The following is a 26,505-nucleotide window of genomic DNA, read 5'->3' on the forward strand; positions in this document are numbered from 1 at the left end:
AAAGTTCTGGGTGCAAAGTGCCAGGGCTGGGTGCAAAGTGCTGGGTGCAAAGTGCCAGGGCTGGGGCAAAGTGCTGGGTGCAAAGTGCCAGGGCTGGGTGCAAAGTGCTGGGTGCAGAGTGCAAAGTGCTGGGTGCAAAGTGCCAGGGCTGGGGCAAAGTTTCTTGAACAGTAATAGTCCACCTCTTTTCAGAATGTTTGGGGTTATTTTGTTTCATAAATATTGTGTTTGGGTTCTTGTACTTTGAAAATATTGTTTTTTATTACATCATAACAAAATAAGAATGTTAATGTAAATTTTAAGTTGTTCATTAAATTATTTTAAATAAATGAAAAATTTGCATATTGTTTTTTTTTATCCGATTAATCGAAAAAATAATCGGCCTACTAATCGATTATTAAAATAATCGTTAGTTGCAGCCCTAATCTATATATCATGTGTATATACACGCATACATTAAATAACTTACAATACCTTACATAATAAAATCCACTTAGGAATGGTTTTCCTACTGTTAATTTAACAACTCTTTTACATATGCTACATGAAAATGTATTAAATGCTCCTCAGATATCAAGATAACTACATCCTATGTATATGCTTTTGCAATCGCACATCCATTTTTCATATAAATATTATTAGTTAAGAAATGTAATAAAAATAATTTAATTTACCGTATGTAAACGGTACATTTTTTTTAACATTTGTCTCTGTTTCCAATATACATTGGTTTAAAAAAAAAAAACTCAAACAAAATTTGAATCCCAGCCCCCAGTTCTAGGAATTCGTAGCAGTCCATTTAAAGTGTCTTTTATTTTTTTTAACACAGGTGGAGTCATTTTAAATGCCATTGAGGTTTCATTAATAATTAGACGTTTTAAATTTTTAGGTAGCGCATGCTTGCCGCGAGAGCCATCATAATTGGTATTGTGTGTCCACGTCTTATATAGTGAATATGGTACATGGTGTTGAAATAACAGCTGAGCGTATCGATGGGGTTGTCCACGACTCTGCATCTTAAAGTTGTTCAACAACCCTGCAGACATGCTTGCTAGTAGAATATCCGGTAAGGGTTCTCCAACAGAATCTGGAGTACGGAGGCTCTCAAACTGTGGTTGCTGATCCTCTGCAACTTTTGATACAATTATAAATGCTGGGCATTTAACAGTTAAAACATCACTACTGGATGAGCTTGACTTGACTGGTAATCGTGCTGTAGTGCGCAGTGCTGCTGGACCATCGGGGTGGGACGCTGCTTCTCCAGGATAATCTTTTGCATTGGTATTGTTGAGTTGTGCTTGCTTCTTTTCTAAAATTCTTGATAAATTAGAAGAGGTTTTATCAGGTTGAGCGTCAGTAGCAACTGCGCTCAGTGATGTCTTTGAGGATGTATGTAACACCGTGGACACTGCAGACGGAGGGGTGTCTGGTAACGCTTCGCCAGTTGAATCTGCTGTACAGGGACTGAAAGTTTGAGAGAGTTCTGAAACCTCAGAGTGGACAGTGAGAGTAGGGATATTAAGAGGTGTTGAGTCGTTAACAGGTTGTGTCTGAACATACATTTTACATTGTGGTTCAATAACATCATGCGTGTAAGAGAAAGGACCAAAAGAAGATATTGGAAGTGTTGTTTGAGAGGGTTGGTATTCTGGGTCCTGGCAATCTCCTAACATCACCTCGTCTTCTTTAAAATGCTTTGGGATACCAAGCTTTTCACAAACCCAACCCTCGGGGTATTGTTGATCATATGTTGCACTCTTCCTTTTAAACTGCTTTAGGATGTGGGAAATGTTTCGGTCAATTTTTGCTACTCGTCTTCCAAGATTAGTAATGTTGCGTACAAGCTGGGTGAACTGCGGCGATTTTGGTAAATGCAGACGTGTCCTTTTAACAAAGCGGTGTCTACTCTGAGGTGTGAGTAGGGTCACATTGGGTATATCTATGTTTCTACCAATCTGTGTTGGGATAGTACCTGGGGGTAAAAAGACATTTTGATTATGGTGAGTAATGTTCCCATACTGCACTTTCATAAATAATTCTCAAATTAGGACAAAAAAACCTTTATGCCCTCTTTTAAAGTCCTGAGTTTTATTTAAATGGAAAAACCACAAAATTAAACTTTTGAAATGTTTGTAAACGTGTATGAATAAATATAAACACGTATCATTAACTAAATCCACCGTTTACATACTGCCTAACAAGTAGGGTGACCACATCGGCCATGTTTTCCAGGACACACATCATTTTTACGTATTGCTGACCAGCCCAGATAGAATGCTGCCCTGCAGTATGTAGGATATATAAACTTTTGGAAGGGAACCAATTAGTCAGACATACAGCCTCCATACTGCAGAGCAGCATTTTATCCAGGCTGGTCAGCAATATGTAAAAATGAAATGTGTCCTGGAAAACATGGCTGATGTGGTCATCCTACTAACATGCAATATTATTACATGTTGCCTCCCATGATGTCTGCTAAAAAGGCAGCTAGTTTTTAAAGAAGCGGTCATGCCTATTTTATCCATCAGAGAACAATCATTGTGTTTGCTTGCTGATGCCTTTCTTTTAGATAAATTAATTGTTTCAAACAGAAACCTGTTTACTTGATTGGTGGTTCCCAATGCCTCATTGCAAACTACTCCATTAGAGCAATGGAAACAAGGCGGCATGGTCTCAATAACAATGTGAATTTATTAATGTAACATGTATTCACAGAGACAGCCCAGCCTGTGAACCATCTGTTAATGTCATTCTAGCCTGCTAGATGGGCTGATGGACCATCTATCTGAAACAGGCTTTGCTAAGTGCCTCTGTTTGGAGCATGAACAAGGGGAGCCTAGAAGACTGACGTCAAATGTCATAAAAAGTAGAATCTGATCGAGAATAGTTAAGACTGTCATCAATTTTCTTTAAAAGTAAAATCAATTTCGTGTGTATTTTCTAATGATTCAAATGCAACGTTACCTGAGGTGTTGTGAACCAGAAAGCTATTAAAGCCCTGTTTGTTTGCCTTAATCACATCTTGGTAAAACTCCTTGTGCTGCTGTAAGTACTCCCATTCCTCCTTGGTGAAAAAGATTGCGACATCATCGCACTTTATAGGTACCTATGAAAAACCCAAAATCGTAATTCATGTCGGCACAGATGACTCCATCAGAATTGCTACACAATAAACCTAGCAGATCCAATCCAATAAGAATATATATTGTTCAAAGAAACATTTTGTTTTTCAATGTGTAACAGAAACAAAGAATAAAATTTAGTACATTTTGTTTTTTCCATAGCTTAACGTGGAATGGCAGTTCACAAATTCCAAATATTGAAATTTTATTCCAAAATCGGTTAGCCACTATAAGAAGTGATAAAACAGTTGAGGTTAACTTTTTAAATTAAGCATTTCAACAAGCATGAAATGGTTCATAATAGTAAATTTCACTATCATATCCTCCTAAGTTTTACACAGAAAAACAAGTGTTGGAAAACACAATTTTGTAACGGACAAACAGCATACACTGCCAGGAGATAAGGCGTAAGTTTTGCTGGCATACATGCTACTGGCTGCGGCTTCAATGGGAGTGCTACAGAGCACATGCAAGAGGTTAACCTGCTTATGCTTCCTGGTTTTTGATGTGTTAAATGAGGCAATAGACTTCAATAACTAAAAAATGTCTGCTTCAACTTATATGTAGTAACACTGGAGTCCATGCAAAAAGCAGTCCAACGTGCACAATGAAATATGAATGGTATTGTGTATAATGGCACACTAGTGCTCACCTCTTCTGCCACCAGTCGAATATTATTTTTTCTATGCCTGGAACACTTCTTCCCAATGGTATATTTCTAAAAAAGGAGGATTTCATTTTAATGTGTCCCTCTGTAAAGTTATAATGGCTCAAAACTACTCCTTATCTGCTGACTGTGCAGTAACAGTGCTCGCTCCAGGAAATTTTCAGGGTGCAGCCCTGGGTTACATACAAATCTCGATTGCAAAGCATAGTTGGAAATCAATGCAATCACCACGGAAGCAAATAGAATGTGTGTATGTAATTCATTTTAACCACATTGCCCAAAAATTGTATACACAACTCTAGTCAAGGACTAGTGCACCTAAGGTCGAACCACCCCTGGTTTACATGCCAATACACAAGTCACTTACACAATGCAAACCCAAACCTTTGTCCCGGTGTAAGCTTAACAGCTTCCTTGTACCATACATTATATAGAAATTCTTCTTGACAAACCAATAATGTTATCCTGAAAAATGCCAAATTCTGGGTTTCCTTTAATGACGATGAAAACTAAAAGTCCTATTTTTCACGTTTGAAATCAACAGCCAAGGAGGATACAGGAGCGATGCTTTTCTTACACAGTCCTCACCTCTCCGGTCAACATGTAGATAATATCCAATGCATAATTCAAGATCATCTCAGTCTTTTGCTCTTCATTTTTCATCTTGTTCATGCTAACTGTTGGCCAAATACTTAAAGTGGGACCTAAAAATATTGAACAAAAGCAAAATGTAAACATGGATTGTTCCTGGTGGAACTGTAACCTATGATAACTATTCTCCTTATTTAGAAATAAAATAGATTATCATAACTAGTAGGTTCTACCTTTATGCCGCCAGCTACTTCTGATAAACATGCAAACATGATTACATAAAAAGCCACGATCCGCTCTACTATGCGCCAGAATGCAATGCTAGAAAGCGCATAGACTGGATGAAATAGTGGGTGCATGCCGGGTCAAGCACATCTATCCTCGTGTACCAGAGGTGCCAAAAGGTTGGCATATTTGTGCCCATGTTTATTTTCTGCCTAGATTTTCTTTCTTTAACATGCAATCCTCATCTGAAGTGCAAACCACAAAAAAAAAGGAAACCGTAGACAGGACAGAAATTGGGAAGATGAGGAATCAAAGGCAGGAAGATACAAATGCCTTACATGTTTCAAGCTGCTAAACCGCTCTTAATCATAAGCAACAATGAAATAAAAATGAGTTTGATTTAAATGGAAAGGACGTGTTTGGCTACAATCTTACACATATGCTCCAAAAATAATTGGGTGGGAGTCTTTCGATGTATGATCTTTGACCGTGTATATATATAAAACATAAAATGACTGTACCACAATAAAGAAAAAAAAAATTAAAAAGGAAAATGTAATACAGTAAAGTTAATGAGATGTGTAAAGTGTAAACAAATATATAGATCAAGGAATGTAAGGTAAAGACAAAAAACAGCATTTCACATGTGAAACCCAGTATCTGGACATATTGAGAACACTGAGTTAACAGCTATTATACTAGGTACATAACTATGTACGCACACAATTACAGTTTGTTGGAATCAAAATCATGATAAACAAGTTCATAGCAGTAAGTTACAAAGTCTGATATAATTATATAATGTGTATATGTATACATGGCTCGGCATCTGCACTGACTCCTACCTAATGTATCGATTTGTCTTAATCTGTCAGTTCTAGTCTTGCCATCCTCCTTGAGTATATGTATTGTAAGAAGCGCTGCGGAAATGATTGGCGCTATATAAATAAAAGATAATGATAATATGACGCACGGTATGTATTAGTATATAGCTTAACTTGTCATAAACATATACAAGTTTCCTTGTAAGTTGTAAGCTGTTTTTAAGGCTTTTCTCTCTCTATATATATAACTAATGCTAAACCAAAGAGTTAAAAGTAGTCTTAACTATAGCCATCAGTGTAATGGTCCAACCAACAGAAGAATCCCACTGATTGCTATGGCGATAAGATAAAACCAGTTGTCAACTTTGCATCCAAGCTGCTTTTTACACATACAGAAAATGTAAGCTCCCAAGAGCAGGGCTCTCTCCTCCTTTTCTCCTCCAGTTTATTATTGCTTGTGATTTTCTACTGACTCTTGATTGTAAAGCTCTACGGAATCTGTTGGCGCTATATAAATAAACGTAATGTAATACTTACATTTACTCGACCTTTTCACACATTGTGGGGTCACAAATCCGCTTTTCATCTTGTGGACTAGCTTAAGGTTACAGTGTTATAGTTATAGCAGACGTAACCTGGTGCAGCATCCTAGGGATGTGCTCCTTTTATTTTTATTTTATTAAGCATGCAATTTAACAATAATTACTTTGTGATCAAGGAAAAACTGCCTACCCACTGCTGAGGTGTAATTATATATATATATATATATATATATATATATATATATATATACATACATACACACACATATAGTGGACACATGTCCAGAGAGGGGGTGATGTACTGTATGGTGTCAATGAACACAAATGCCACCAATTCAACTTGAAAATGCATTCTATAAATATTTTAAATATATGCATTTAAAGAGGCATTAGTCTATACTGTACTGCATGGAATACGACCCCACTCCTATATGAATATAATGAAAATATACTCTTACCCTCAGCAGCCTCAGTTTGATGTAGGCGCATACTCAATAAAACTCTACTCGGATTGGTCCCCGTTGGTCATGCGACCCCAGGAATTAATTGTAAACAATAATCCTGCTTTTACGTGCCAGAGTAAAAACTACAAATCCCAGCATTCCACGGGGCACTAGGTGTTAATGTTTCGTGAAACGGCTTATGGGACCGCATTGTTTGCTAGAACTGAGCAATCGAGGCGTGTTCTATCACACGGAAATGGACCTACTGACGATCCACAACAGTTCTATGTGTCAGTAGTGACAATTGTAATATCCAGCAATAGAGTTTCCATACAGAAGAGTGACATCGTGCTTTCCGGTTTCCGGTTGTGGAAGTAGCTGTCACTCTGTCAGTGCGGGGAATCGTAGGTTCATTATGGAGCCGCAGGGGAAGCCAGCTCCAATGCGTCCCGAGACGTGTCTGGTGCAAAAGAACCGGAGGGCCACCCTGGAGCGAGTGGAAAAATTCATCTCTGATGTGTATTTTACTGACTGCAACTTAAGGGGAAAGTACGAGCTCACAGCGGTATTTCAGTACTTGCTTTGCGCGGGTTTGCAGTTAGCTTTGCTTGTTGTGCTGCTGTAGGATCGTGGTCCTTTTTGTATGGACTTGGCTGCAGGGCTGACAATTACTAGGAATGTGTTTTGTTATTATAAATTATGAATATTTATATAACATCATATCCTCCATACAGCGCCATGCAAATAAATTTGCTTACCTGACCAAATACTATGTAAATAAACACATTTTTACACTGACAGTCACGTATAACTAGTTAACCCCTTCGTGACAAAGGCTGATTTTACTTTTTATACCCTTCGTGACAATGGCCGTTTTAACATTTCTGCGCTGCTCGTGTTTAGCTGTAATTTTCTTCTTTCCCGTTTACTGAACCCACACACATTAGATATTGTTTTTTTCAGGACAAGAAGGGCTTTCTTTAGATGACATTGTTTTGATTGTATCATATTATTTACTATTAAAAAAAGTATAAAATATGGTGAAAAATTTAGAAAAAAATGACTGTTTCTAACTTTTAGTTGAAAAATCTTTTACTCATCTATAAAAGGTAATGAAAAAACCTGCTAAATAGATTCTACTATTTGTCCTGAGTTTAGAAATACCCAATGTTTTTATGTTTTTTTGCTTTTTTCTACACATTATGGGGCAAAAAGTACAGGTAGCGTTTTGCTATTTCAAAGCCATTTTTTCCAAATCTGGTAATTCTTCCCCCCATGTGCCATTTCGGGTATCTTTGAAGCCGGCCAATGCAATTTACCCCATCAAGTCATATATTTTTGAAAACTAGACAGCCCAGGGTATTCCAAATGCTAGTATTTTAACCCTTTCCAAGCACTAATTCTACCATCAGCCTTTGTCAAACTTTATGGTAGTCATTTTTTTTGCATTTGTTTTTTCACACACATTTTACTTTAGGTATGAATAAACAGGTTCTGGTATATGTCACTATCATAAAACACCCCAATATGTGTTTAGCAACATATCCTGAGTACAGCGATACCTCACATGAATGATTTTGCCTGGCTGTTCGGGGGCAAAAGGGCCACATTTTGGGCATGCGCATTTTCAATGTTGAACTTTGGCATTTGGGGATCCACTGCCCATGCCCTATTTGGTACATCTTTGAGCTGGGCCATTTCAGTGTGCCCAATAAAGCCATATATTTTTGAAAACTAGACACCCCAGGGTATTTCAAATGCTAGTATTTTAACTCTTTCCATGCACCATATCTACTACCAGTCTTTGTCAAACTTTGTGGTAGTCATTTTTTTGCATTTGTTTTGTCACACACATTTTACTTCAGGTATGAATTAAAAAGTTCTCGTATATGTCACTATCACAAAACACCCCAATATGTGTTCAGCAACATCTCCTGAGCGCGGTGATACCCCACGTGAATGATATTGCCTGGCTGTTTGGGTGCAAAAGGGCCACATTTGGGGCATGTGCATTTTCAATGTTGAACTTTGGCATTTGGGGATCCACTGCCCATGCCCTATTTGGTACATCTTTGAGCCGGGCCATTTCAGTGTGCCCAACAAAACCATATATTTTTGAAAACTAGACACCCCAGGGTATTTTAAATGCTGGTATTTTAACTCTTTGCATGCACACATTTTACCACCAGCATTTTTTCAAAGTTTGCAGTAGTATTTTTGTGTGTGTATTTTTCCCACACACACCTACTTTATGTATGAATTTACAGCTCCTGGTATATGCCGCTGTCACACGACACCCCAATATGTGTTCAGCAACATCTCCTGAGTACAGTGATACCCCACATGCATGGGTTTGTCATTTTTGGGGGGAACTAAAAGGCCACATTTGGTACGTGTGCATTTTTCTAATTGGAAATTAGATGTATGGCCATCCTTCCCCCCGTGTTATTTATTTGGGACATTGTTGAATCCGGCCAATTCAATTTACCCCATCAAATCATACATTTTTTAAAAGTAGACACCCCATGGGCATTTAATATGCCAGTATTTTAACTCTTTCCATGCGAGAATTGTTTTAAGCTAATGTGCTAATTTTAGGACTTGCTCACAAAAATATATTTTTTATATATATATTTTTTTTTGCCTTTTTTAAAACATTTTTAACATTTTTTTTCAACTTGAAGGTTCCCCTGATAGTGACATCAGAGGGAAATTATTTTTACATTTTACTGGTTTTTTACTATTTTTTTTCTAATTATTATTAATTTTATTTTATTTTTAATTTTTTTCTAATCACACTGTGATTAGAAAGCTGGGCTCCATTGACTTGCATGGTTGAATGCAGTACCTGTAATCAACCTGCAAGTGGAGCCAGAGTTCTCTAGAGGGTCAGGAGACCGTCTAGCGAACCTTTTCATCTTTATTATTTTTTTTTCCCGGGCCGCCGCCATCTTGCTGATGGCGAAGATCACCGGCAGCTGCGGCTGTGACCGCTCTCCGGAGCGGTCACAGTCCATCAAGAGGTAAGTGTTTGGTGTGCCTGGATGCCTCCTGATCGAGGCATTCCAGCGACACCATTTAAGTTTAGGAGGTGATCGTTGATCGCCTCCTAAACGCTTTTAAAACGGGCGTCCGCCGCCATACATTGTATGGCGGATGTTGACGCCCCGGGGAGGGGCCAGACAAGACCCCTGATTCCGATCATGGCGTTGCTGAATGCCTCGAGGTCGAGGCATTACAGGAACGCCGTTTGGGTAAAAAAATCGATCACGGATCGATTTATTTTTATTTTTTTTTACCCGTTTTAACAAATGACGGTCCTGGCACGTCATTTGTCGTTAACGACATGTTTTTCCGTGACGTGCCCGGACTGGCAATTGTCATCAAGGGGTTAAAAAAGGCTAAACTTGAATATTTTTTTTATTTTAATTAATGTGTGCTTCCATTGATGGATATGAACCTTTTATATTAAAGTTATATATATTTTTTTTAATATTGACCATTTTTTTAACTTTATGCAGTCAGTAAATATATTGGTACTTGGGATTTCTGCTTGTCCAACGGAGATTGCGAATACTTTTTCTTTGTCCGAAGACAGATGTATATATTAAACAACATTTAGATCATGAAATTACCTTTACCGGTTCTCACTTTTGTTGTTTAGTATTTTACGCTACTTTTTTATGTTATATCAGGTTGTTTGGTGCGACATGTCCACTGGATTCCATTTCTTATTACTTAACGCAAAAACGGATTCCTTATGAGCAAGCAATAAAGCAAGAGTTTCAAACGGCGCAGATCGGAAAGATCTTTGGCCCTACGTGAGTGTCATTAACATTAACTTAAGTGGATTAATAATCTTTGTTGCATTCCTTAATTGGTGTCATAGTCTGTCCAAACCCCCAAATATGTACTTCGTGTCAGTGTGTGATATAAAAAAATTGAATGAAAAAGTAAGGTTTTGGAAAGTAATTAGCTGTTTCAATTCACATTAGTATTTTGTTCTCACAGGCCTGGTTAGGATGATTAGGCAATCTGTTTGAAAGTGACACCTATATTCTTACAGACTTGATTCAAACAGACATGGGTAAACCCTTCAACTAATACAGTTAAAGACCTTTTTTTTGTCATGGGGATACATGGTATATGTTTTCCCTTACAGATGGTGGACCTGTTGGTTTAAAGTGCAGCTGACCATCCCTAAAGATTGGGTAGGGAAGGAAGTGCATTTAATATGGGAAAGTGATGGCGAGGGAATGGTATGGGTGGATGGAGAGCCAGTCCAGGTGAGACATTTTCTCTTTTGATTTTTGAATGAAAACCCCAATTGTCTTCATTCAGTACCCCACTAAATCATACATGTTTATGGGGAATACTCTGGGGCTCAAACTCAGTTTAAACCTTACACCTACAAGGCAACATGTTCATATAGATCATGTCTAAATGTGAAGCTAACAGAAGTTAGATGTTAATCTTGCTTTAGAAGAGTTCTTTTATTACCTTGAATTACCTGGGTCCGCTGATCTCTAAATTCTGAAAGTTCATCTTTGTTGGACCTTGATTTACATAAAACCTCAATTTATTCCAAAGTCATAAGGCACTTGGTGCTGCTTCCTGGTCTGTTTTTGAAACTAAAAAAGCTGTTATTGTAGAATAAACTGTGTAATGTTAATCGTGGGTATTCTTCAATATATTGTGTAAACAGGGGCTAACCAAGGAGGGGGAGAAAACAAGCTACATGTTGACCAGTGAACTGAAAGAACAGGATCCACACTGGTGAGAACTTTTTTAATCTACAATACATTTATCTACTTCTTTGTTTATTTACTTTACATGCTATCCTTCATCCTCAAGAGCAGTAATGTAATGGATTTATTTATTTCTTGAAATGTAGCGTTAAATAATAATCAGTTTATTAGATCCTTGTCTTTAACTATAATAGGCAATTAACAGATTTATTTTTTTTTATTGAAGAACTTATGCTTGCTTTAATCATGGATTTTGCTTTTGTTCTTTCTTGACAGCATGACTCTCTACATTGAGATGGCTTGCAACGGGCTGTTTGGTGCTGGGCAAGGTAGTATGATAGCACCAGTGGATCCGCACAAAATGTTCTCTCTGCAGAAGGCTGAGCTTGCAGTGTTCAACCGAGATGTGCAAGAGCTACTTCTCGATTTTGAAATTATATATGATATGGCCAGGGTAAGCAAGACTTCATATGATAGCATACATTACCGAATACAGTCTACCCCTTATTGATATTTTCTATTGTTATAGGTTTTTTAAAATTATATAATCTAGTGGGTGTGATGTGTCATATAAGAGCAGGAATAATAATAAAAAAAGCTTTAATTTGAATAATTTTAAAGATGCATTTTAATACACATAGTTACTACATGGCGCGTGTGTGTTTCAGGACACTTATGTCTCTATAGCTACTAGAGCTGAGGAATCCTCAAAAAAACAAACCCAAAAGCAGCAGTAGATACGGCTTTCAATCCTATGGTAACACCTGCAGATAAACTGTGTTGACATATTTCTTTATGTATTTTTTTCCTGCTGGAGTTTTAACTGAAGGGTTATTGTTATCATCATTTCAAGGTTTCCATGTAACTCCCTCAAGCAGAATTTTTTTCCCACTTCCCATCCTTATCTCGGTAGATGAGCAATGGTATGTAAAATAAAGAGGAGGCATCGTCAGACTGATAATATAAGTCAAGTTTGGGGGTCTAGAGGAGTGTGGGTGAGATACATTTAATGATGACATGAATTCAATGAGGATAAGAAAAAGAGTCAGTCACAAATATAGTTTCCTTAGATTTGTGGAATATGTAGTTCTTTCCAAAGCCTTACATGATTTATCCTCTTCTATAGTTGCTTGGCGAAGATAATCAGAGAAGTTTTCAGGCCTTGTATGTGGCCAATCAGATGATTAACCTGTGTGACGTGAATGACCATAGCTCGTTCGGTGCTGTGCACAAGTTATCTTCCTCCTTTTTCAGCCAGAAGAATGGAGACAGCCAACATGTTATCTGTGCCATGGGCCACTGCCACATTGACTCTGGTAACGTAATTGTCGTGTCTGTCTCTTCTGTGCCTGTTTGCTCCACTAACTGTTGGAGCTGAGAACATTTAAATTGTGCAAATGCAAGCTTTGTTTTCTTAGTGTGTTATTGTGAAAGTCACCAATCATGCTAGAAAGTAGTGTTTCGGAAGAATATTTTATGTTAAGAAGCAGAGGAAACAAATGAAGTAGTTTCTGTATTACTGCTTTTTAGTTAGCAATGTAGTTAAATAATACAGTAACTAAAATTAATGTTGCATTTACATGATTTTGAATGTCTAATGCGTGTGTAATGCAGCTTACAGAAACAGTCATGCAATTATGTTTTCATTTTACCCTTTCGATTACCTCCTTTATGACCAATGACATACCAGGTACATTATGAAAAGATAGTCCTACGGGACCCTTGAAGTTCCGTGACAAACTTACACACTTGCGCTAACACACACACACATACCTACAGTGTGCTCACGGTGACGTTTTTGGCCGTATGCATCTCCTGCATGGCATTTAGCTGGGGAGTGTGGAAAGGGATAAATGTGTATGAAGGGGATTCTGCAGACAACATGAACTTTTAAAGGGGCTACACCGCTTTAAAGTGCATATGGCTGGAGCGTCCCTTTTAAAGTAGCATTTATTTTTTAGTAAGACGGACAGAAAGGCACAATTTTCATCACTGATTCCTGAGCAAAAATGTTATTACAAGGTAACATATGTAAGTTAGTGTTTTGACCAATAATTAAGAGTGCTTTACAATTTGTCTTGGGAAGGTTTTTTTCTTGTGTTAAATCTGTCACATGTTTTGTTTTTGCAGCTTGGCTCTGGCCTTATGAAGAAACCATCAGAAAATGTGCCCGAAGCTGGGTGACTGCGCTTCATCTGATGTCGAAATACCCAGACTTCATGTTTACATGCTCTCAAGTATGTCTGTAATTTGCAGCTGCGGGAAGGAATCCCAATTCCAATTTTATTAACTGTCAGAATAGACAATATTTGACAGCACACCTGTGTATCTTAAATTTTGGAATACAGCTGTAGTATTGCCACAGAAAATAACCTGAAACTGTATCCAATTTAGCCAGAGATTCAAAAGGAAATGCGTCGACCCTTAATTTAATTGTGTAAAAAAATGTGTAAAAGCTAACGTTGACACAGATATTACTAACGCTATTAATTATTTATTGAACGCTCTACGAATAACATATGGGATCTTTGTCTATTCAACAGGCTCAGCAGTTGGAATGGGTAAAAAAATGGTATCCTGGATTATTTGACAAAATTAAAGAATATGCCAGACGTGGACAGTTCATACCTGTTGGTGGTACTTGGGTGGAAATGGTGAGATTGTATTACATATCCTCACTACCAACTGCAATAAATTAATGTTCATCTACTTAGTCTCCTTCGGTCATTTTGTCAGACATTATATTCTATAATTGTAGCACTGAAATGGTTTGTGACGGTTTTATATGTTGTTTGTATGACTATAGGATGGAAACCTCCCAAGTGGTGAATCCATGGTGCGACAGTTCCTGCAGGGTCAACGTTTCTTTCTTGAGGAGTTTGGCAAGATATGCTCAGAGGTCATTTTCGATCCTTACTTTCTCACTTAAAAATAAATATTTAAGTGCTCACTGTCCTTACATTTTTTTTTACTGAAGATGACTAGTTGGTTTCTTTTGGTTTTCCGCAGTTCTGGTTACCAGATACTTTTGGATATTCTGCTCAGTTGCCCCAGTTAATGAATGGCTGTGGGATCAAGCGTTTCCTTACTCAAAAGCTCAGCTGGAGTCTAGTGAATGCATTCCCAGTAAGTGTTATTTTTTGGTGGATGACCTGATATAGGCTGATTTCATGTTTCCCTGCTTTGCCGTTTTAATATTTTCATTTTTCATGAATGCTCATTTTATGCTACAATATTGTTACTTATATAATATTTATATTATTTACCCAGATATCTAAATACTGTATTGGCTCGGTTACAGGCCGCATCTGATTATAGGCCGCAAGAAAAATGTATTTTCAGAGAAAAAACACACATTAGTGGAATGGTAAAACAGTATTTTATCTAATGAACAGGAATACATGTATTTTCAAATTTTTGGTATCTATTATGCAGTTAGTCAGCATATGTTATGTTATATAGAAACAGATATTTGGAAAAACAATAGCCATTTTAAGGTCCTTACTTAATTCATAATGCACCTAACTTATATGCCCCACTGCTCCCCTTATATGCCGATGCTCCGTCGTAGAAGCCCGACGGAAGTGCCGACAGCAGCGGAGGTTGTCTGGGCACATCGCGCAGACGTTCACTGGGTGCTGGAGCGGATAATACAGGTCCCCTGCAGCGCTGTGGGGGATCTGGATCCTAACCCCACTGCTTGCCCACAGCAGGGCTAAATGAAAAAGAAAAAAAAAAAAAACACCTGCCCGGCACTCGGAACTGCATGTCACGGTCGTCGAGCAATACAAATTGTGCATCCCTGTGCTAAACCCAGATTATAGGCCGCACCCCCACTTTAAAGACTTAAAGTGGGGGGGAAATCAAGCCAATACGCTATACATAGAAGGCATTATCCACAGTTTGTTTTTGTGTCTCTTGGATTGGTAGAATGTATAAAATATTTAATTTCTGAATTTACATAATAAGTGTTGAGCTGTTCATTATTTTGTGTTGCATAGCATCATACATTTCATTGGAAAGGCATTGATGGTTCTGAGGTTTTGGCTCATTTTCCTCCTGGAGATTCATATGGAATGAAAGGCACTGTAGAGGAGGTGAGATACTGTGTTTAGTACTTTTCTCTTGCCACATTCATGTTTATTGGCTACTCATTTGATCTGTAATGTCTGGCTTGATACTTTCGTCTATATGTTGTTTCAGGAAATAAGGAATTGTCTTGTGGATAAACCGTAAATACTCATTTTCTTATAGATTTTGAAAACTGTGAAGAACAATAGGGATAAAGGTCGTATCAATACTAGTATGTTCCTCTATGGCTTTGGGGATGGAGGAGGAGGGCCTACAGAAAAAATGCTAGGGAGGTTGAAAAGGATGGAAAATACAGATGGTTTACCCAGGTCAGTGGTCAGTTGTGTTTTATATATTTATATATATATATATATATATATATACGAATACTCATTCATGCGTGCAAAGTTAATCCACTATCACAAAAAGGCTAATGCTTTTTTAGGGACTAAAATAACTCTTATTTGTATCTAGATAATTTTGACTGATATGAATAAGCAGAACTGAAACTCGGTTATGCAGAATCTTAGAGCTGTTGGATACAAAACCATAATTTGCATGATTTAGATTCAAACGGCATGGTTTGCAGGTGTGTAGACACCAAATTGCTGAAATTTACCCAGCCTACAATATATTGTGATAAATTAAATAGGCTGCTAAATACATCTGGAACAGCAGCATGCAGTAGTGATATAGTCCACTGTACCATAAATGTCTTTCACTCTTTAGAAACCAATTTGATTAGCTAGTTATATATAATTTCACATTGGTCCAAGTTGTTAACCAGTTTACTGAGGAAATGAAGCGATTTTTGCTTCTTTTGTTTTCTTCTGATATTTTCTTGTGAAAATATTCTAAAAGCTTTGTGAGAAACTCCCCCCACCCAGCTGCATTTCTCTGTAGTCTAGCAGTCTCCATGCATCATCTTACATCCACATGCATTTGCTGTGTAGAGAATGTGTCAATGCAAAAGAACCGACTTGTAAAGTAGATCTCTGACCTTCCTGATTGGGCCGTTTACACTATAAAGACCTTCGGCAAGCATGGTTTTCATAAAATGGATTACATGACGCAAGCACCATTAGGACATGAAGGAAATGAAGGATCATGACATATCTTGGTGCCCCACAGTGAAGATGGTGGTCAGAGAGGGCCTGGCAATGGATGCTGTCCTGGGCTAATACTCCCATCATAGATAGATGTCCACCTGGTTTTGCAACAACCCTAGTGACCATATTTGCGGTTGCCTTTAGATCTTTTTATGGGGGATGAGATGTAATAAAACATTGCACTAGCATATCTAAAACATATAATAGAAGTAGAGACTATTATTATCCTCTTCATCATGATTGTGTTACAGAGTCAAGCTGTCAACTCCAGACACTTTCTTTTCTGCAGTGGAGACTGACACTTCTCAGCTCTGTACTTGGGCAGGGGAATTGTTTCTTGAGTTACACAACGGGACATATACCACGCAAGCTCAGGTAAGTCAACAATACTGGTGCATCAGAATTCCTTTTTGTGAATAATTATTAAAGTTAATAGTAACACACACATAAACTACATATCAACTAGGATAAAAGGCTCTAGCCTACAAGAAGAGTTGTTGCTGCTGCACCGAATTGCACATCGCAAGCGAGGGGAGCCTTTCAGTACGCTAGGATAGCTGATAAAGAAACACGCAAAGAAGCATCTTTCATGCACTCCAGCCATTTTAGAGAAGTTTCGATATTTTGCCAGAAACAGGAATACATAGAGATGAAAACAAGCGGTATGAGATATGTGCATTCAGGGCCGGCCTTTGGGGTGTGCGACCGCGGGGGTCCTCCGCCTCCGCCGCGGGGTCCTCCTCCGTTGTTGGTTTTTTTAACTTTATTTAACATCCTCCATGTTAAATAAAGTTGTTTTTTTTTTTACTTTATTTAACATGGAGGATGTTAAATAAAGTTAAAAAAAACAACCAAAAAAACAATGTTTTCATTTATGTCCCGGGCAGGGGCGCCGAGCGGTTGCTCGTGAAGTTCTCAGGAACCGCCCGACGCCCCTTACTCTCCGTCGCGGTGCCGGCATCTCATGTTGAGCGCCGGACTATTCCGGCGCTCGACATGAAATGCCGGCAGGACTCCTCAAGGTAAGTTAGGATAAGGAGAAGTAGGGAGAGGGGTGGGATAGTTTGAAGGAAGGGGCAGGGGGGGGTAGTTTGAAGGGGCAGAGGGGGGTAGTTTGAAGGGGCAGAGGGGGGGTAGTTTGAAGGGGCAGAGGGGGGGGGTAGTTTGAAGGGGCAGAGGGGGGGGTAGTTTGAAGGGGCAGAGGGGGGGGTAGTTTGAAGGGGCAGAGGGGGGGTAGTTTGAAGGGGCAGAGGGGGGGGGTAGTTTGAAGGGGCAGAGGGGGGGGGTAGTTTGAAGGGGCAGAGGGGGGGGGTAGTTTGAAGGGGCAGAGGGGGGGGGTAGTTTGAAGGGGCAGAGGGGGGGGGTAGTTTGAAGGGGCAGAGGGGGGGGGGTAGTTTGAAGGGGCAGAGGGGGGGGGGTAGTTTGAAGGGGCAGAGGGGGGGTAGTTTGAAGGGGCAGAGGGGGGGTAGTTTGAAGGGGCAGAGGGGGGGGGTAGTGAGGGGGGGTGCCAGACGAGTAGTTCGCACAGGGCGCCGGAACATCTAAGCCCGGCTCTGTGTGCATTTTCAAGTAGCACCATTGTAACTGCATAATTCAGAAATCCCCATGTTTTAAGTTATATTTTCAGTTGCAAAAGAAATGTACAGTAAAGAAACACACCAGTTGACACACAAAAAATATAAACCTAGCCACAGGACACAGAGCTGGAGGGCAGAGTGCACACATTTCCAATGGACCATTTCCTTAAAAGTTAACTTACGTAAAACTAAATGAAACATGTTTTTCTGCTTCTGTGGAAGCTGATTATTACTGCTTGCTTTTGTGTCACATGAGAGTGAAGCTTGGCCTGAAAAAATATGAATGAGGCAAAATATTTATATGGTTGTTTCTGGGAAGGTTTTTAACATTGAGCAGTAGGGTCCTAGAGCTGCATCTATTTAAAACAGTATTATGTTAAGCAAAGTGACAGCACCTTGTGGTAGAGGAGCAAATGGGTGTAATGAAATGATAATATATATTCTTCACATGCATGTGGTTTTATTTTTTTTCCACGTGGTAGATTTTTTCAAGGAACCACTGCTTTTAAACAAGGCTGGGGTCACCAGTCACATTTGCAGCTTGAAAGTGTTCATGTTAACTTTCCAGATTAAGAAAGAGAACCGGCGATGTGAGCAGTTACTCCATGATGTGGAAATCCTCGGCTCTATTGCCCTTGCTCAGAACAAGTCATTTGCTTATCCCAGTGCTAAACTGCAGCACCTTTGGAGGTATTTATAAAGAGTTCTTTATATTGTGTGAAGTCTCTTCATTTATACGCAAGACTTCACTTTTTGCAGGCATAAAGGGATGTAAAATTTCTGAAAATGTTGACACACAAAAGATTTGATATTTGTTTTGGAAAAATAGGCTTTTACCAAGAAAATATATACAGAGTTACAATTTATCTGTTGAACACCAGCAGATCTTTTTTAATTATTTCATTAGAACGTTTTACAATTAGAAATTTGCTTACCTACTACAGAAAACGTGTCATTTATAACTTTCAGTACTAATAATTGTATACATTATGGTTTGTATATTTTTTTCTGAATAATTAATGTTGGTATACTTTTTTAAATTCTAAAACAATTTTTTTTTTACCAAAGAAAGTATAATGCACAAGTACTACAGATTACATTCCTATGATTACAGATATTGTTATGTTCCTTTTCCTTTCTGCCCCTCGCAGGCTCCTTTTGTTAAATCAGTTTCATGATGTGTTACCTGGGAGCTGTATTGAAGAGGTGGTTGATGATGCTCTAAAGATCTATGAAGGTGAGTTGTTAAATGGCTAAAAGCGAAAAAAAAAGCAGTATTTTTAAACCTTTAACAAAATAATAATTCAATGGCAAGTCTGTCTTTTATTTGTTTCACTTGGTCTACCCCAATTGACTATTTTAACTATTTGCCTAAGTGTCTATTGCAATATACAACATTACATGCTTTATGATTTGTGTATTATGTGATGTTCTATTTTACAATGTCCTCATCTTTGTTTTTAAACAGAAATAAAAACCGAAGGAGCTGAGCTTCTAAGAGGATGTATTGAAGCTGTGCTCAAAGCACCTTACTTGATACAACCTGTTGCCAGTCAGTCTGTCGCTGTAATAAACACATTGCCTTGGGAGCGAACAGAAGTCATTTCTTCAGGAGATCAAATACTGGGTATAAAAGTGCATGTGCCTTAATCTTTTTGGTAACTATTGCTAATGCGTGTTTTTAAAGTTACTAGGGTAAGCTGGGGCAGAATATTTGATATCAGAAACCATTCTGTCTCACACTTAAAAAAAGCATTAATAAACGCACTTACACAGATAGCCAAACGACAGAAACTTTAGGCAGTTTTAATAAATGAATTTACTTATGCTAGGACTGATGCAAATGGACTGATAAGTACAATCATTCTGCTAAAAGTGACTTTTGATATTTGATACAGTAGAGTCCTAATCATTTTTTATCATTATTTTACGGCATAAGAGCTGCTAAGAGGGTCACTTCAAAATGTCTTATTTCAATGAAAAATACAATTATATTTTATTTTAACATTTTATTTACATGTCTATTTTAACATTTGTATTTCATGTAACACTAGAAACAAAAGACATTTGATGCATTTTATAAGCTTGTAACAAATAAAGCGCAAAGACAAGTGTATAGAAAAATGTATATTGATATTGAATTAGGTCACTGTTACAGGTTATAAAACGTATAACACACACCAAACATGATATAATACAAAACAAAAGGAATACTTTAGCATTCAAATTATGGTGTATTTATTTAAATTTCTCCTTCATCCTTGGGAAGCTTCTCAGCTCACAGCATTCTCCCGGACGGAGCAGTTTCCTTCTGAGCATCCTGACCCAGAACACTTCTGTTCACTGCGCTCTCCTTCTTTTCACCGTCCCTAACTAGTTATCCCACGTTCCCTTGTGCCGCCCAAAAAATGGTTCACTCAACCCCTTTTCCCAGAGAGTTATATGCTTATTATTCTAAAGATCGCGTTTTTTTCCAGCTGACATTTGTGTTTAATGATGAATAGAAAGCTGAACAAAGTTTGTTTCACTGAGAATGCAATAGAACCTCCAGTAACTCAGACTGCAGCAGGTCTAAAAACACAAGTACCAACAGTGGAAACTGTGTTCCTTACATGTTTTAAGTAACTTCATATTTTCTGTTTTTGACACTTGTTTCTTTCAGGCCTTGTGAAGGTGCCTGGTATGGGTTATGTAGTAAGGCCTGAAAACATTAGCCCCAGTCCTCTGGTCACTGTTCTGAGGGAGGTAAGTGCAGATCTCTGTTCTTTTAAATATAAGGTCACTTTTTGTTGTGTATTTAGGTGAAAGATAAGTCTTCTTCATTAATCCCTAGTCAAAGTAATGAAAACTAGATCTCTTTCTGAAAAGCCCCGGCTCCCCTTAGAAATATTTCAAAATATATGTTGTTTTACATGCAGACACAGGAAGGCCATGTAGGCAACGCTTTGCAGTATATCACATGGTAGACATACACAAGATGGAGGTTATTTGCCATAATCGGTCTAAAGAAACAGTCTAGCCCAAAAAATACACACTTCTGCAAATATGGTCATTTTGCACTCTCCTTCATCAGTCTGATTGAGGGCCAAACAATAGCACCCAAAAGGTTAATGCTAACAACTAGTGCAGTCCCTTTAGATATTTGTGATCAGACATTTTGATCCTCAAGGCTCATTTTCCATTGTAGTGAATTGATATATGGCCATTATTTTATGTTTACATCTAGGAAGATAACTCTATAACAATGGATAATGGTATCCTCCGCGCCAACATTGATTCAGTTGGTCGTTTAACTTCCCTGCGATTGCTGGCCAGCAATAGGTACTGTCCATATCTTTTGTTTTTATGTATTAGAACAAATGTAATATAAAACACATGGTTAAGATTGTGTTGGACATTACTAAGAAAATACATGTGGTTTGTCCGTACCCTTGAGCACATGCACACCAGTGTACCCTTTCCTGTTATACAAAATATATATACCCACATCAGAACCGTAAACCCTCAATTATTTCCCTGAATTTCCAATAAAATAGGATAAGCCATGTGCCAAGAGAGTTGTAAAGTAAAAATGCTTAAAGGGCAGAAGGGAAAAAACCCAATATCATTACATGTGTTACTTTAAAATACAATCACATTAGAAAACCAATTAATATAGGTTTTAATTTATCACAGTTACGTACAAGGTAATGGCTTTGGAGATATTGGCTTAAATTCCATCATGAAAGCTTTGATCTGTGGCTGCCTGTCGTACACCTAGCATATTAAATCCTGATCAGCAGTTTAACAATTGGGTCGAGAAAAGTAAAATAGGAATACATATTCATGCGGATATTTAGAACAGACGTTAAGACGGCTGATCCTATGGTGTGTGTAAGATGGCTTTGTAATATTTTATTTTAATCTCTACACACCGTTACTTAGGTTTTAATGCTCAAACTGTATAATTATTGTATTTTCTAATAGGAATCATTAGGAAGAACACCAGTGTTTATATATCATACATGTGACTGTCTGCTGTTGCTCTTATTAATTTGAATACATCTCAGTACTTTGACCCTAGAATGGGATTGGGAAGTGACAATAAAGAAATATAAATAGTCATCTCTCATAACAAAGCCAAACTAATGTCTAGTACTTTAACATGGCGTAATTCTCTTTTAATACATGATTTCTTTCAGAGAGTCTGTTCCTGAAAACTGCTGTGGAAACCAGTTTGTGTTGTTTGATGACATCCCCCTTTATTGGGATGCTTGGGATGTCATGGATTATCATCTAGAAACCAGGTAAATGACTGACTGATCAATTATTATCCATGCCAATGCATCTTCCAGGCTAGGTGGCATAACATTACGTGTTATCTAATTGCAGAAAGCCAATAACAAATCTCCGTAGTAAAGTGGAGATTAGCAGCAGTGGGGGACTGAGAGGAGCCGTCACATTCTCTTTGCAAATAAGTGAGAAGAGCACAATCGTACAGGAGATAGCCCTCGATGCTTTATCTCCTTACATCACATTTAATACCAAGGTATACAAACTTACTCCTTTTTCATCGTAAGCAAACTATAACTGTACAATTGAAACTTATTTTTGTAAAATTGCGGCACACTAGAAGCATTCCTATTGTGATATCGATCGCATTCCCCTTGAATATAAGAAACATATGATGCTCCAGGGATAATATTTCACATCGGATCTCTAAGCTGGTGAGATGAAAAGATTCAGCTTTGTGAATAAACCACCAATTTCTCTCAAAAGGTGAAATGGCAGGAGGCTCACAAATTCCTGAAGGTGGAATTTCCAGCCAAGGTGCAGAGCTCAAATGCAACCTACGAGATTCAGTTTGGTCATCTTCAGAGGCCAACGCACAGAAACACCTCTTGGGACTGGGCCCGGTATGAGGTAAGAGGCTTTCACGAGTGCGCTGAATTATAATACATAAATGGGTTTCTCTCACAATATCCTGTGTAATATATACAAAAATTGGGAGATGTACATCTTAAATAAAAACATGCATGCACTTTTGAGAAAAAAATATGTGCAAATGCGGAGATGGTCTTTATTGGCATAAATGCATGCCTGAATTTTTTTTCCGTAATATTGCCCTAATGAAGATGACCTTCGTTAAAATGTCTGTGCCAAAGTTTTAGAAAACGTGTGCAGTGTAATTTTTATTTGTATGTCTTCAAATGTAAAAGAAATGACGTTATTTTGAATTTTAAAGGTATAATCCATATATATGATTTTTCTAGCAGTTTAATCACTCTGCAAAATAGGAAATAAACTTCAATTGTAATAGTAGTTAATTGTTTTTGCTCTAAAGGGCTCTGTAAAAAAAAAAAGGTATCCATATCTTTCTTCTTTAATCCAGGTTTGGGCTCATCGCTGGATGGACCTCTCTGAGCATGGTTTTGGAGTAGCTTTACTGAATGACTGTAAATACGGTTGCTCTGTACTGGGAAATGTTCTAAGCCTGTCACTGTAAGTTTTCTTCCCTTTTTTTTATGATTATATCTGAACTTGTGTCTTTCGGTATGTTGGGTAGGTTAATGTGTGAACATGTGTCTGGGTTTGTTAGTGTGTGTCTGGGTATGTTAGTTTGTGAACATGTCTTTGGGTATGTGTTAGTGTGTGTGAACATGTGTCTGGGTTTGTTAGTGTGTGTCTGTGTATGTTAGTTTGTGAACATGTCTTTGGGTATGTGTTAGTGTGTGTGAACATGTGTCTGGGTATGTGTTAGTGTGTGGATATGTTAAAGTGTGAACATGTGTGTCTGGGTATTTTAGTAAATGAACATGCCTCTATGTCTGTGTGTCTGGATGTTAGTGTGTGAACATGCATCTTTTGGTATGTTAGTGTGAACACGTCTTTGGGTATGTAAGTGAAAGTGTGTGTGGCTGGGTAAGTAAATGTGTGTGTGTGTGTGTTTGTTAGTGTGACTCTCCCTTCTGAGGTCAGGCTCTGGATCTGCCCCTGATTCAGTTAAATAACTTCTGTTCTCTTGGTATTCCAGTCCTTTGGAATAAATAGTGCTTTAGAACAGCTAGGAAATTGAAACGGAACCTTTTAGTACTTGTTTTAATAGCAATTTTCCAGCAAAAAACATGGGTATGGATCAATAACGTTCAAATTTCTTCACTTTTCCCTTGTTATATTAGAATGATGTCATGGGTAAAAATAACACCACCAGAATTTTGTATTAAATTTAAGCTCTAAGCATTTGAGGTGTAATGGCATTCCAAAATGATCTGAATTTGGAATAGTAAAGGGAAACCTATATTAATTGACTGTATGTAGTATAAAATGCACCAGACAAACCCTGGTGCTATTGTGTCCCATTTTATAAATGTATACCTGTATGTTTTTGCCTTTTCTTATCAACAGTCTAAGAGCACCAAAGTCGCCAGATGCCACCGCAGATATGGGCGATCATGAATTTTCTTATGCACTTATGCCACATGTGGGTATGTATTTTTGCCACAACATTGCTGTAATTAAAATAATTTACAAGATTTCCTGCAGTTAGATTCTAATCGTTATGTGCTGTTCATGTTAAGAATTTAATGAATGATGGACAGGAATTGCTTTACTAAACATTTAATGATGTTTTTCTTTATTTTGTGTAAAACTGACAGGTTCTCACAGATGGTTTTTGTTTGTTTGTTCATTTTCTCAAATTTCAGGATCATTTCAGGAAGCTAGAGTTATCCAGAGTGCATACAGCTTCTGTTTTCCACTCCTCACCACTCAGTCATCATCTGTACAACCCGTTTCTTGGAGTGCCTTTACTGTCCTTTCCCCAGCAGTGGTCTTAGAAACAGTCAAACAGGTAAGTGCTACACTTCAGTAAGTTTTCATATGGGATTTTACACCCACTCTTTATAGATGTATATAGATGTATTTATAGAAGTGTCAAAAGCTTCGCATTTAGCGTTTTGTGAATCATAGTCATAATCATGTGTTTGAGAAAACACAAGTTATAGCACACTTATAGCGTAGTAATTCTCACAAGATGTACTTTTAATAAAGTAAGAAACTCTTACATTAATAAAAGCATTTTAATGCTCAAATGCATGGGCTCCCAACAACCTTTAAACATAGGATCAGAGGTACATTTTGAGAGTTACTACACTATGTAAGTGTGCTATTTTCCCTGAGGGACTATGATTGACAGAACATTGTAAATGGGAAGTATGACACCTTTTTTTTTTATCAAATGTGTGATTACACAGATACTATTTTTTTTATTTATTCTAGTTGGTTTGTGGGGCTGTTGAAGCAGCACTCAGATTGTTTGATTTTGAATAGCGGGCATAGAACAATTGTATGATTTAACACCAATGCTCTGTGCTTATCGGCACACATTCTTTTTCTGTACACTTTGAATGGTACACATGGGGACTAATGCTAAAGTCAGTGGAAGGTGGAGGAGTAACCAGTGACAAAACCTAGGGTAATAGGTAATTTTTTCTGAAATATCTATACCAACCGCTACACCAGGAGCTCAGGTAAATTAATATGTGGCTGAGAAAGTGGTGCACGTAGGGATTTGTTTTTTTAACAAAACTGGGCAGACTTTGCAGTCGGCTATAGACTGTATAGCAGGTATGGACTGCACCTCAGTGATGGGGCTGCTGTAATCAGGGATTAGATTTGAAACAAGGATGTGTGGGGAGGGTTGAAGCTTGTTGATCCAGTGAGAAATCAAATTTTTGTTCTGTAGTCTGAAAAGGTCAGTTCCTATGGGTACTTAACTACTTGTCATGTTAATAAAGTAATTTATCCTCCAAGGCAGAGAATCAGCCTAACTCTCTTGTGCTGAGGTTATACGAGTCTTACGGAAGTACCGTGGATACCTGGCTGCAAACCTTTCTCCCTGTGAAAGATGTATTCTTGTAAGTAGATTTATCCATGTGTACTGAAATAAGGAATATACTATATGGACAAAAGTATTGGGACACCTGACCATTACACCAACAGGGACTTTTACGGCATTTCATTCTAAATACGTATACATTAATATGTAGTTGGTCCCCACTTAGCAACTATAATTCATGTCACTTAAGCAAACAAAAACAAAAAAAAGCCAGACTGTAGGTCTGTGTGTGTGTGTATGTATATATGTGTATATATATGTATATATATATGTGTATATATATATATATACACATTATATATGTGTGTGTGTATATATATATATATATATGTGTGTGTATATATATAATTGTAAGATAAAGGTACAATAATATGCTATGGGACATGCTTGTTTATAAGTGTTTTGAGTCTGGAGTACAACACAATCTTGGTTTATATGTAAATTACAGCTGGTAATGCAGTCTTGTTCTTTTCAGGTGTGATCTACTAGAACGCCCTTACAGCACACCGCAACTTGCACTGGGGGACAGAGGCATCAAGCTGTCCTTCACACCATTCAAGGTGCTGACTGTCCTGTTAGTTCTGAATAGATGAATTCATTTATCCATATCTGGATCTTTTGGAATGTTTAATACATTTTCTGAAAGTTTCTCTAAAACAAAAGCATTCTTTATAACATTTTGGAATAATAGTCTTTACAATGAATGCATT

General features: G+C 37.8%; 1 protein-coding gene across 1 annotated transcript; it reads left to right on the forward strand.

Annotated features, from left to right (window-relative positions):
- Nucleotides 1–6,829: 6,829 nt before the first annotated feature.
- LOC149297721 (alpha-mannosidase 2C1-like) lies at nt 6,830–26,388 on the forward strand. Its single transcript, XM_089488183.1, has 26 exons — nt 6,830–6,963; nt 10,110–10,235; nt 10,577–10,700; nt 11,120–11,190; nt 11,439–11,616; nt 12,289–12,478; nt 13,293–13,399; nt 13,706–13,816; nt 13,969–14,061; nt 14,172–14,288; nt 15,164–15,259; nt 15,417–15,562; nt 16,594–16,717; nt 18,488–18,609; nt 19,071–19,156; nt 19,388–19,546; nt 20,582–20,664; nt 21,146–21,240; nt 22,101–22,205; nt 22,291–22,447; nt 22,678–22,821; nt 23,291–23,400; nt 24,304–24,383; nt 24,603–24,748; nt 25,711–25,814; nt 26,271–26,388. Exons 1-26 carry the CDS (start codon nt 6,830–6,832, stop codon nt 26,386–26,388), a joined length of 3,126 nt encoding a protein of 1,041 aa, XP_089344309.1.
- The last annotated feature ends 117 nt before the right edge of the window (nt 26,389–26,505 follow it).

The sequence above is a fragment of the Sceloporus occidentalis genome, unplaced genomic scaffold (assembly GCF_023333645.1).
Source record: "Sceloporus occidentalis isolate IW3139 unplaced genomic scaffold, rSceOcc1.0.p SCAF_37, whole genome shotgun sequence".
Taxonomy (NCBI): domain Eukaryota; kingdom Metazoa; phylum Chordata; class Lepidosauria; order Squamata; family Phrynosomatidae; genus Sceloporus; species Sceloporus occidentalis.

Excerpts from the sequence above, each read along its gene's own strand:
- LOC149297721 (XM_089488183.1), top strand. The coding sequence starts at position 6,830 with ATGGAGCCGCAGGGGAAGCCAGCTCCAATGCGTCCCGAGACGTGTCTG. Across the intron at positions 12,479-13,292 it reads CCACTGCCACATTGACTCTG|CTTGGCTCTGGCCTTATGAA; the intron begins GTAACGTAATTG and ends TTGTTTTTGCAG. Across the intron at positions 22,822-23,290 it reads GGGACTGGGCCCGGTATGAG|GTTTGGGCTCATCGCTGGAT; the intron begins GTAAGAGGCTTT and ends TCTTTAATCCAG.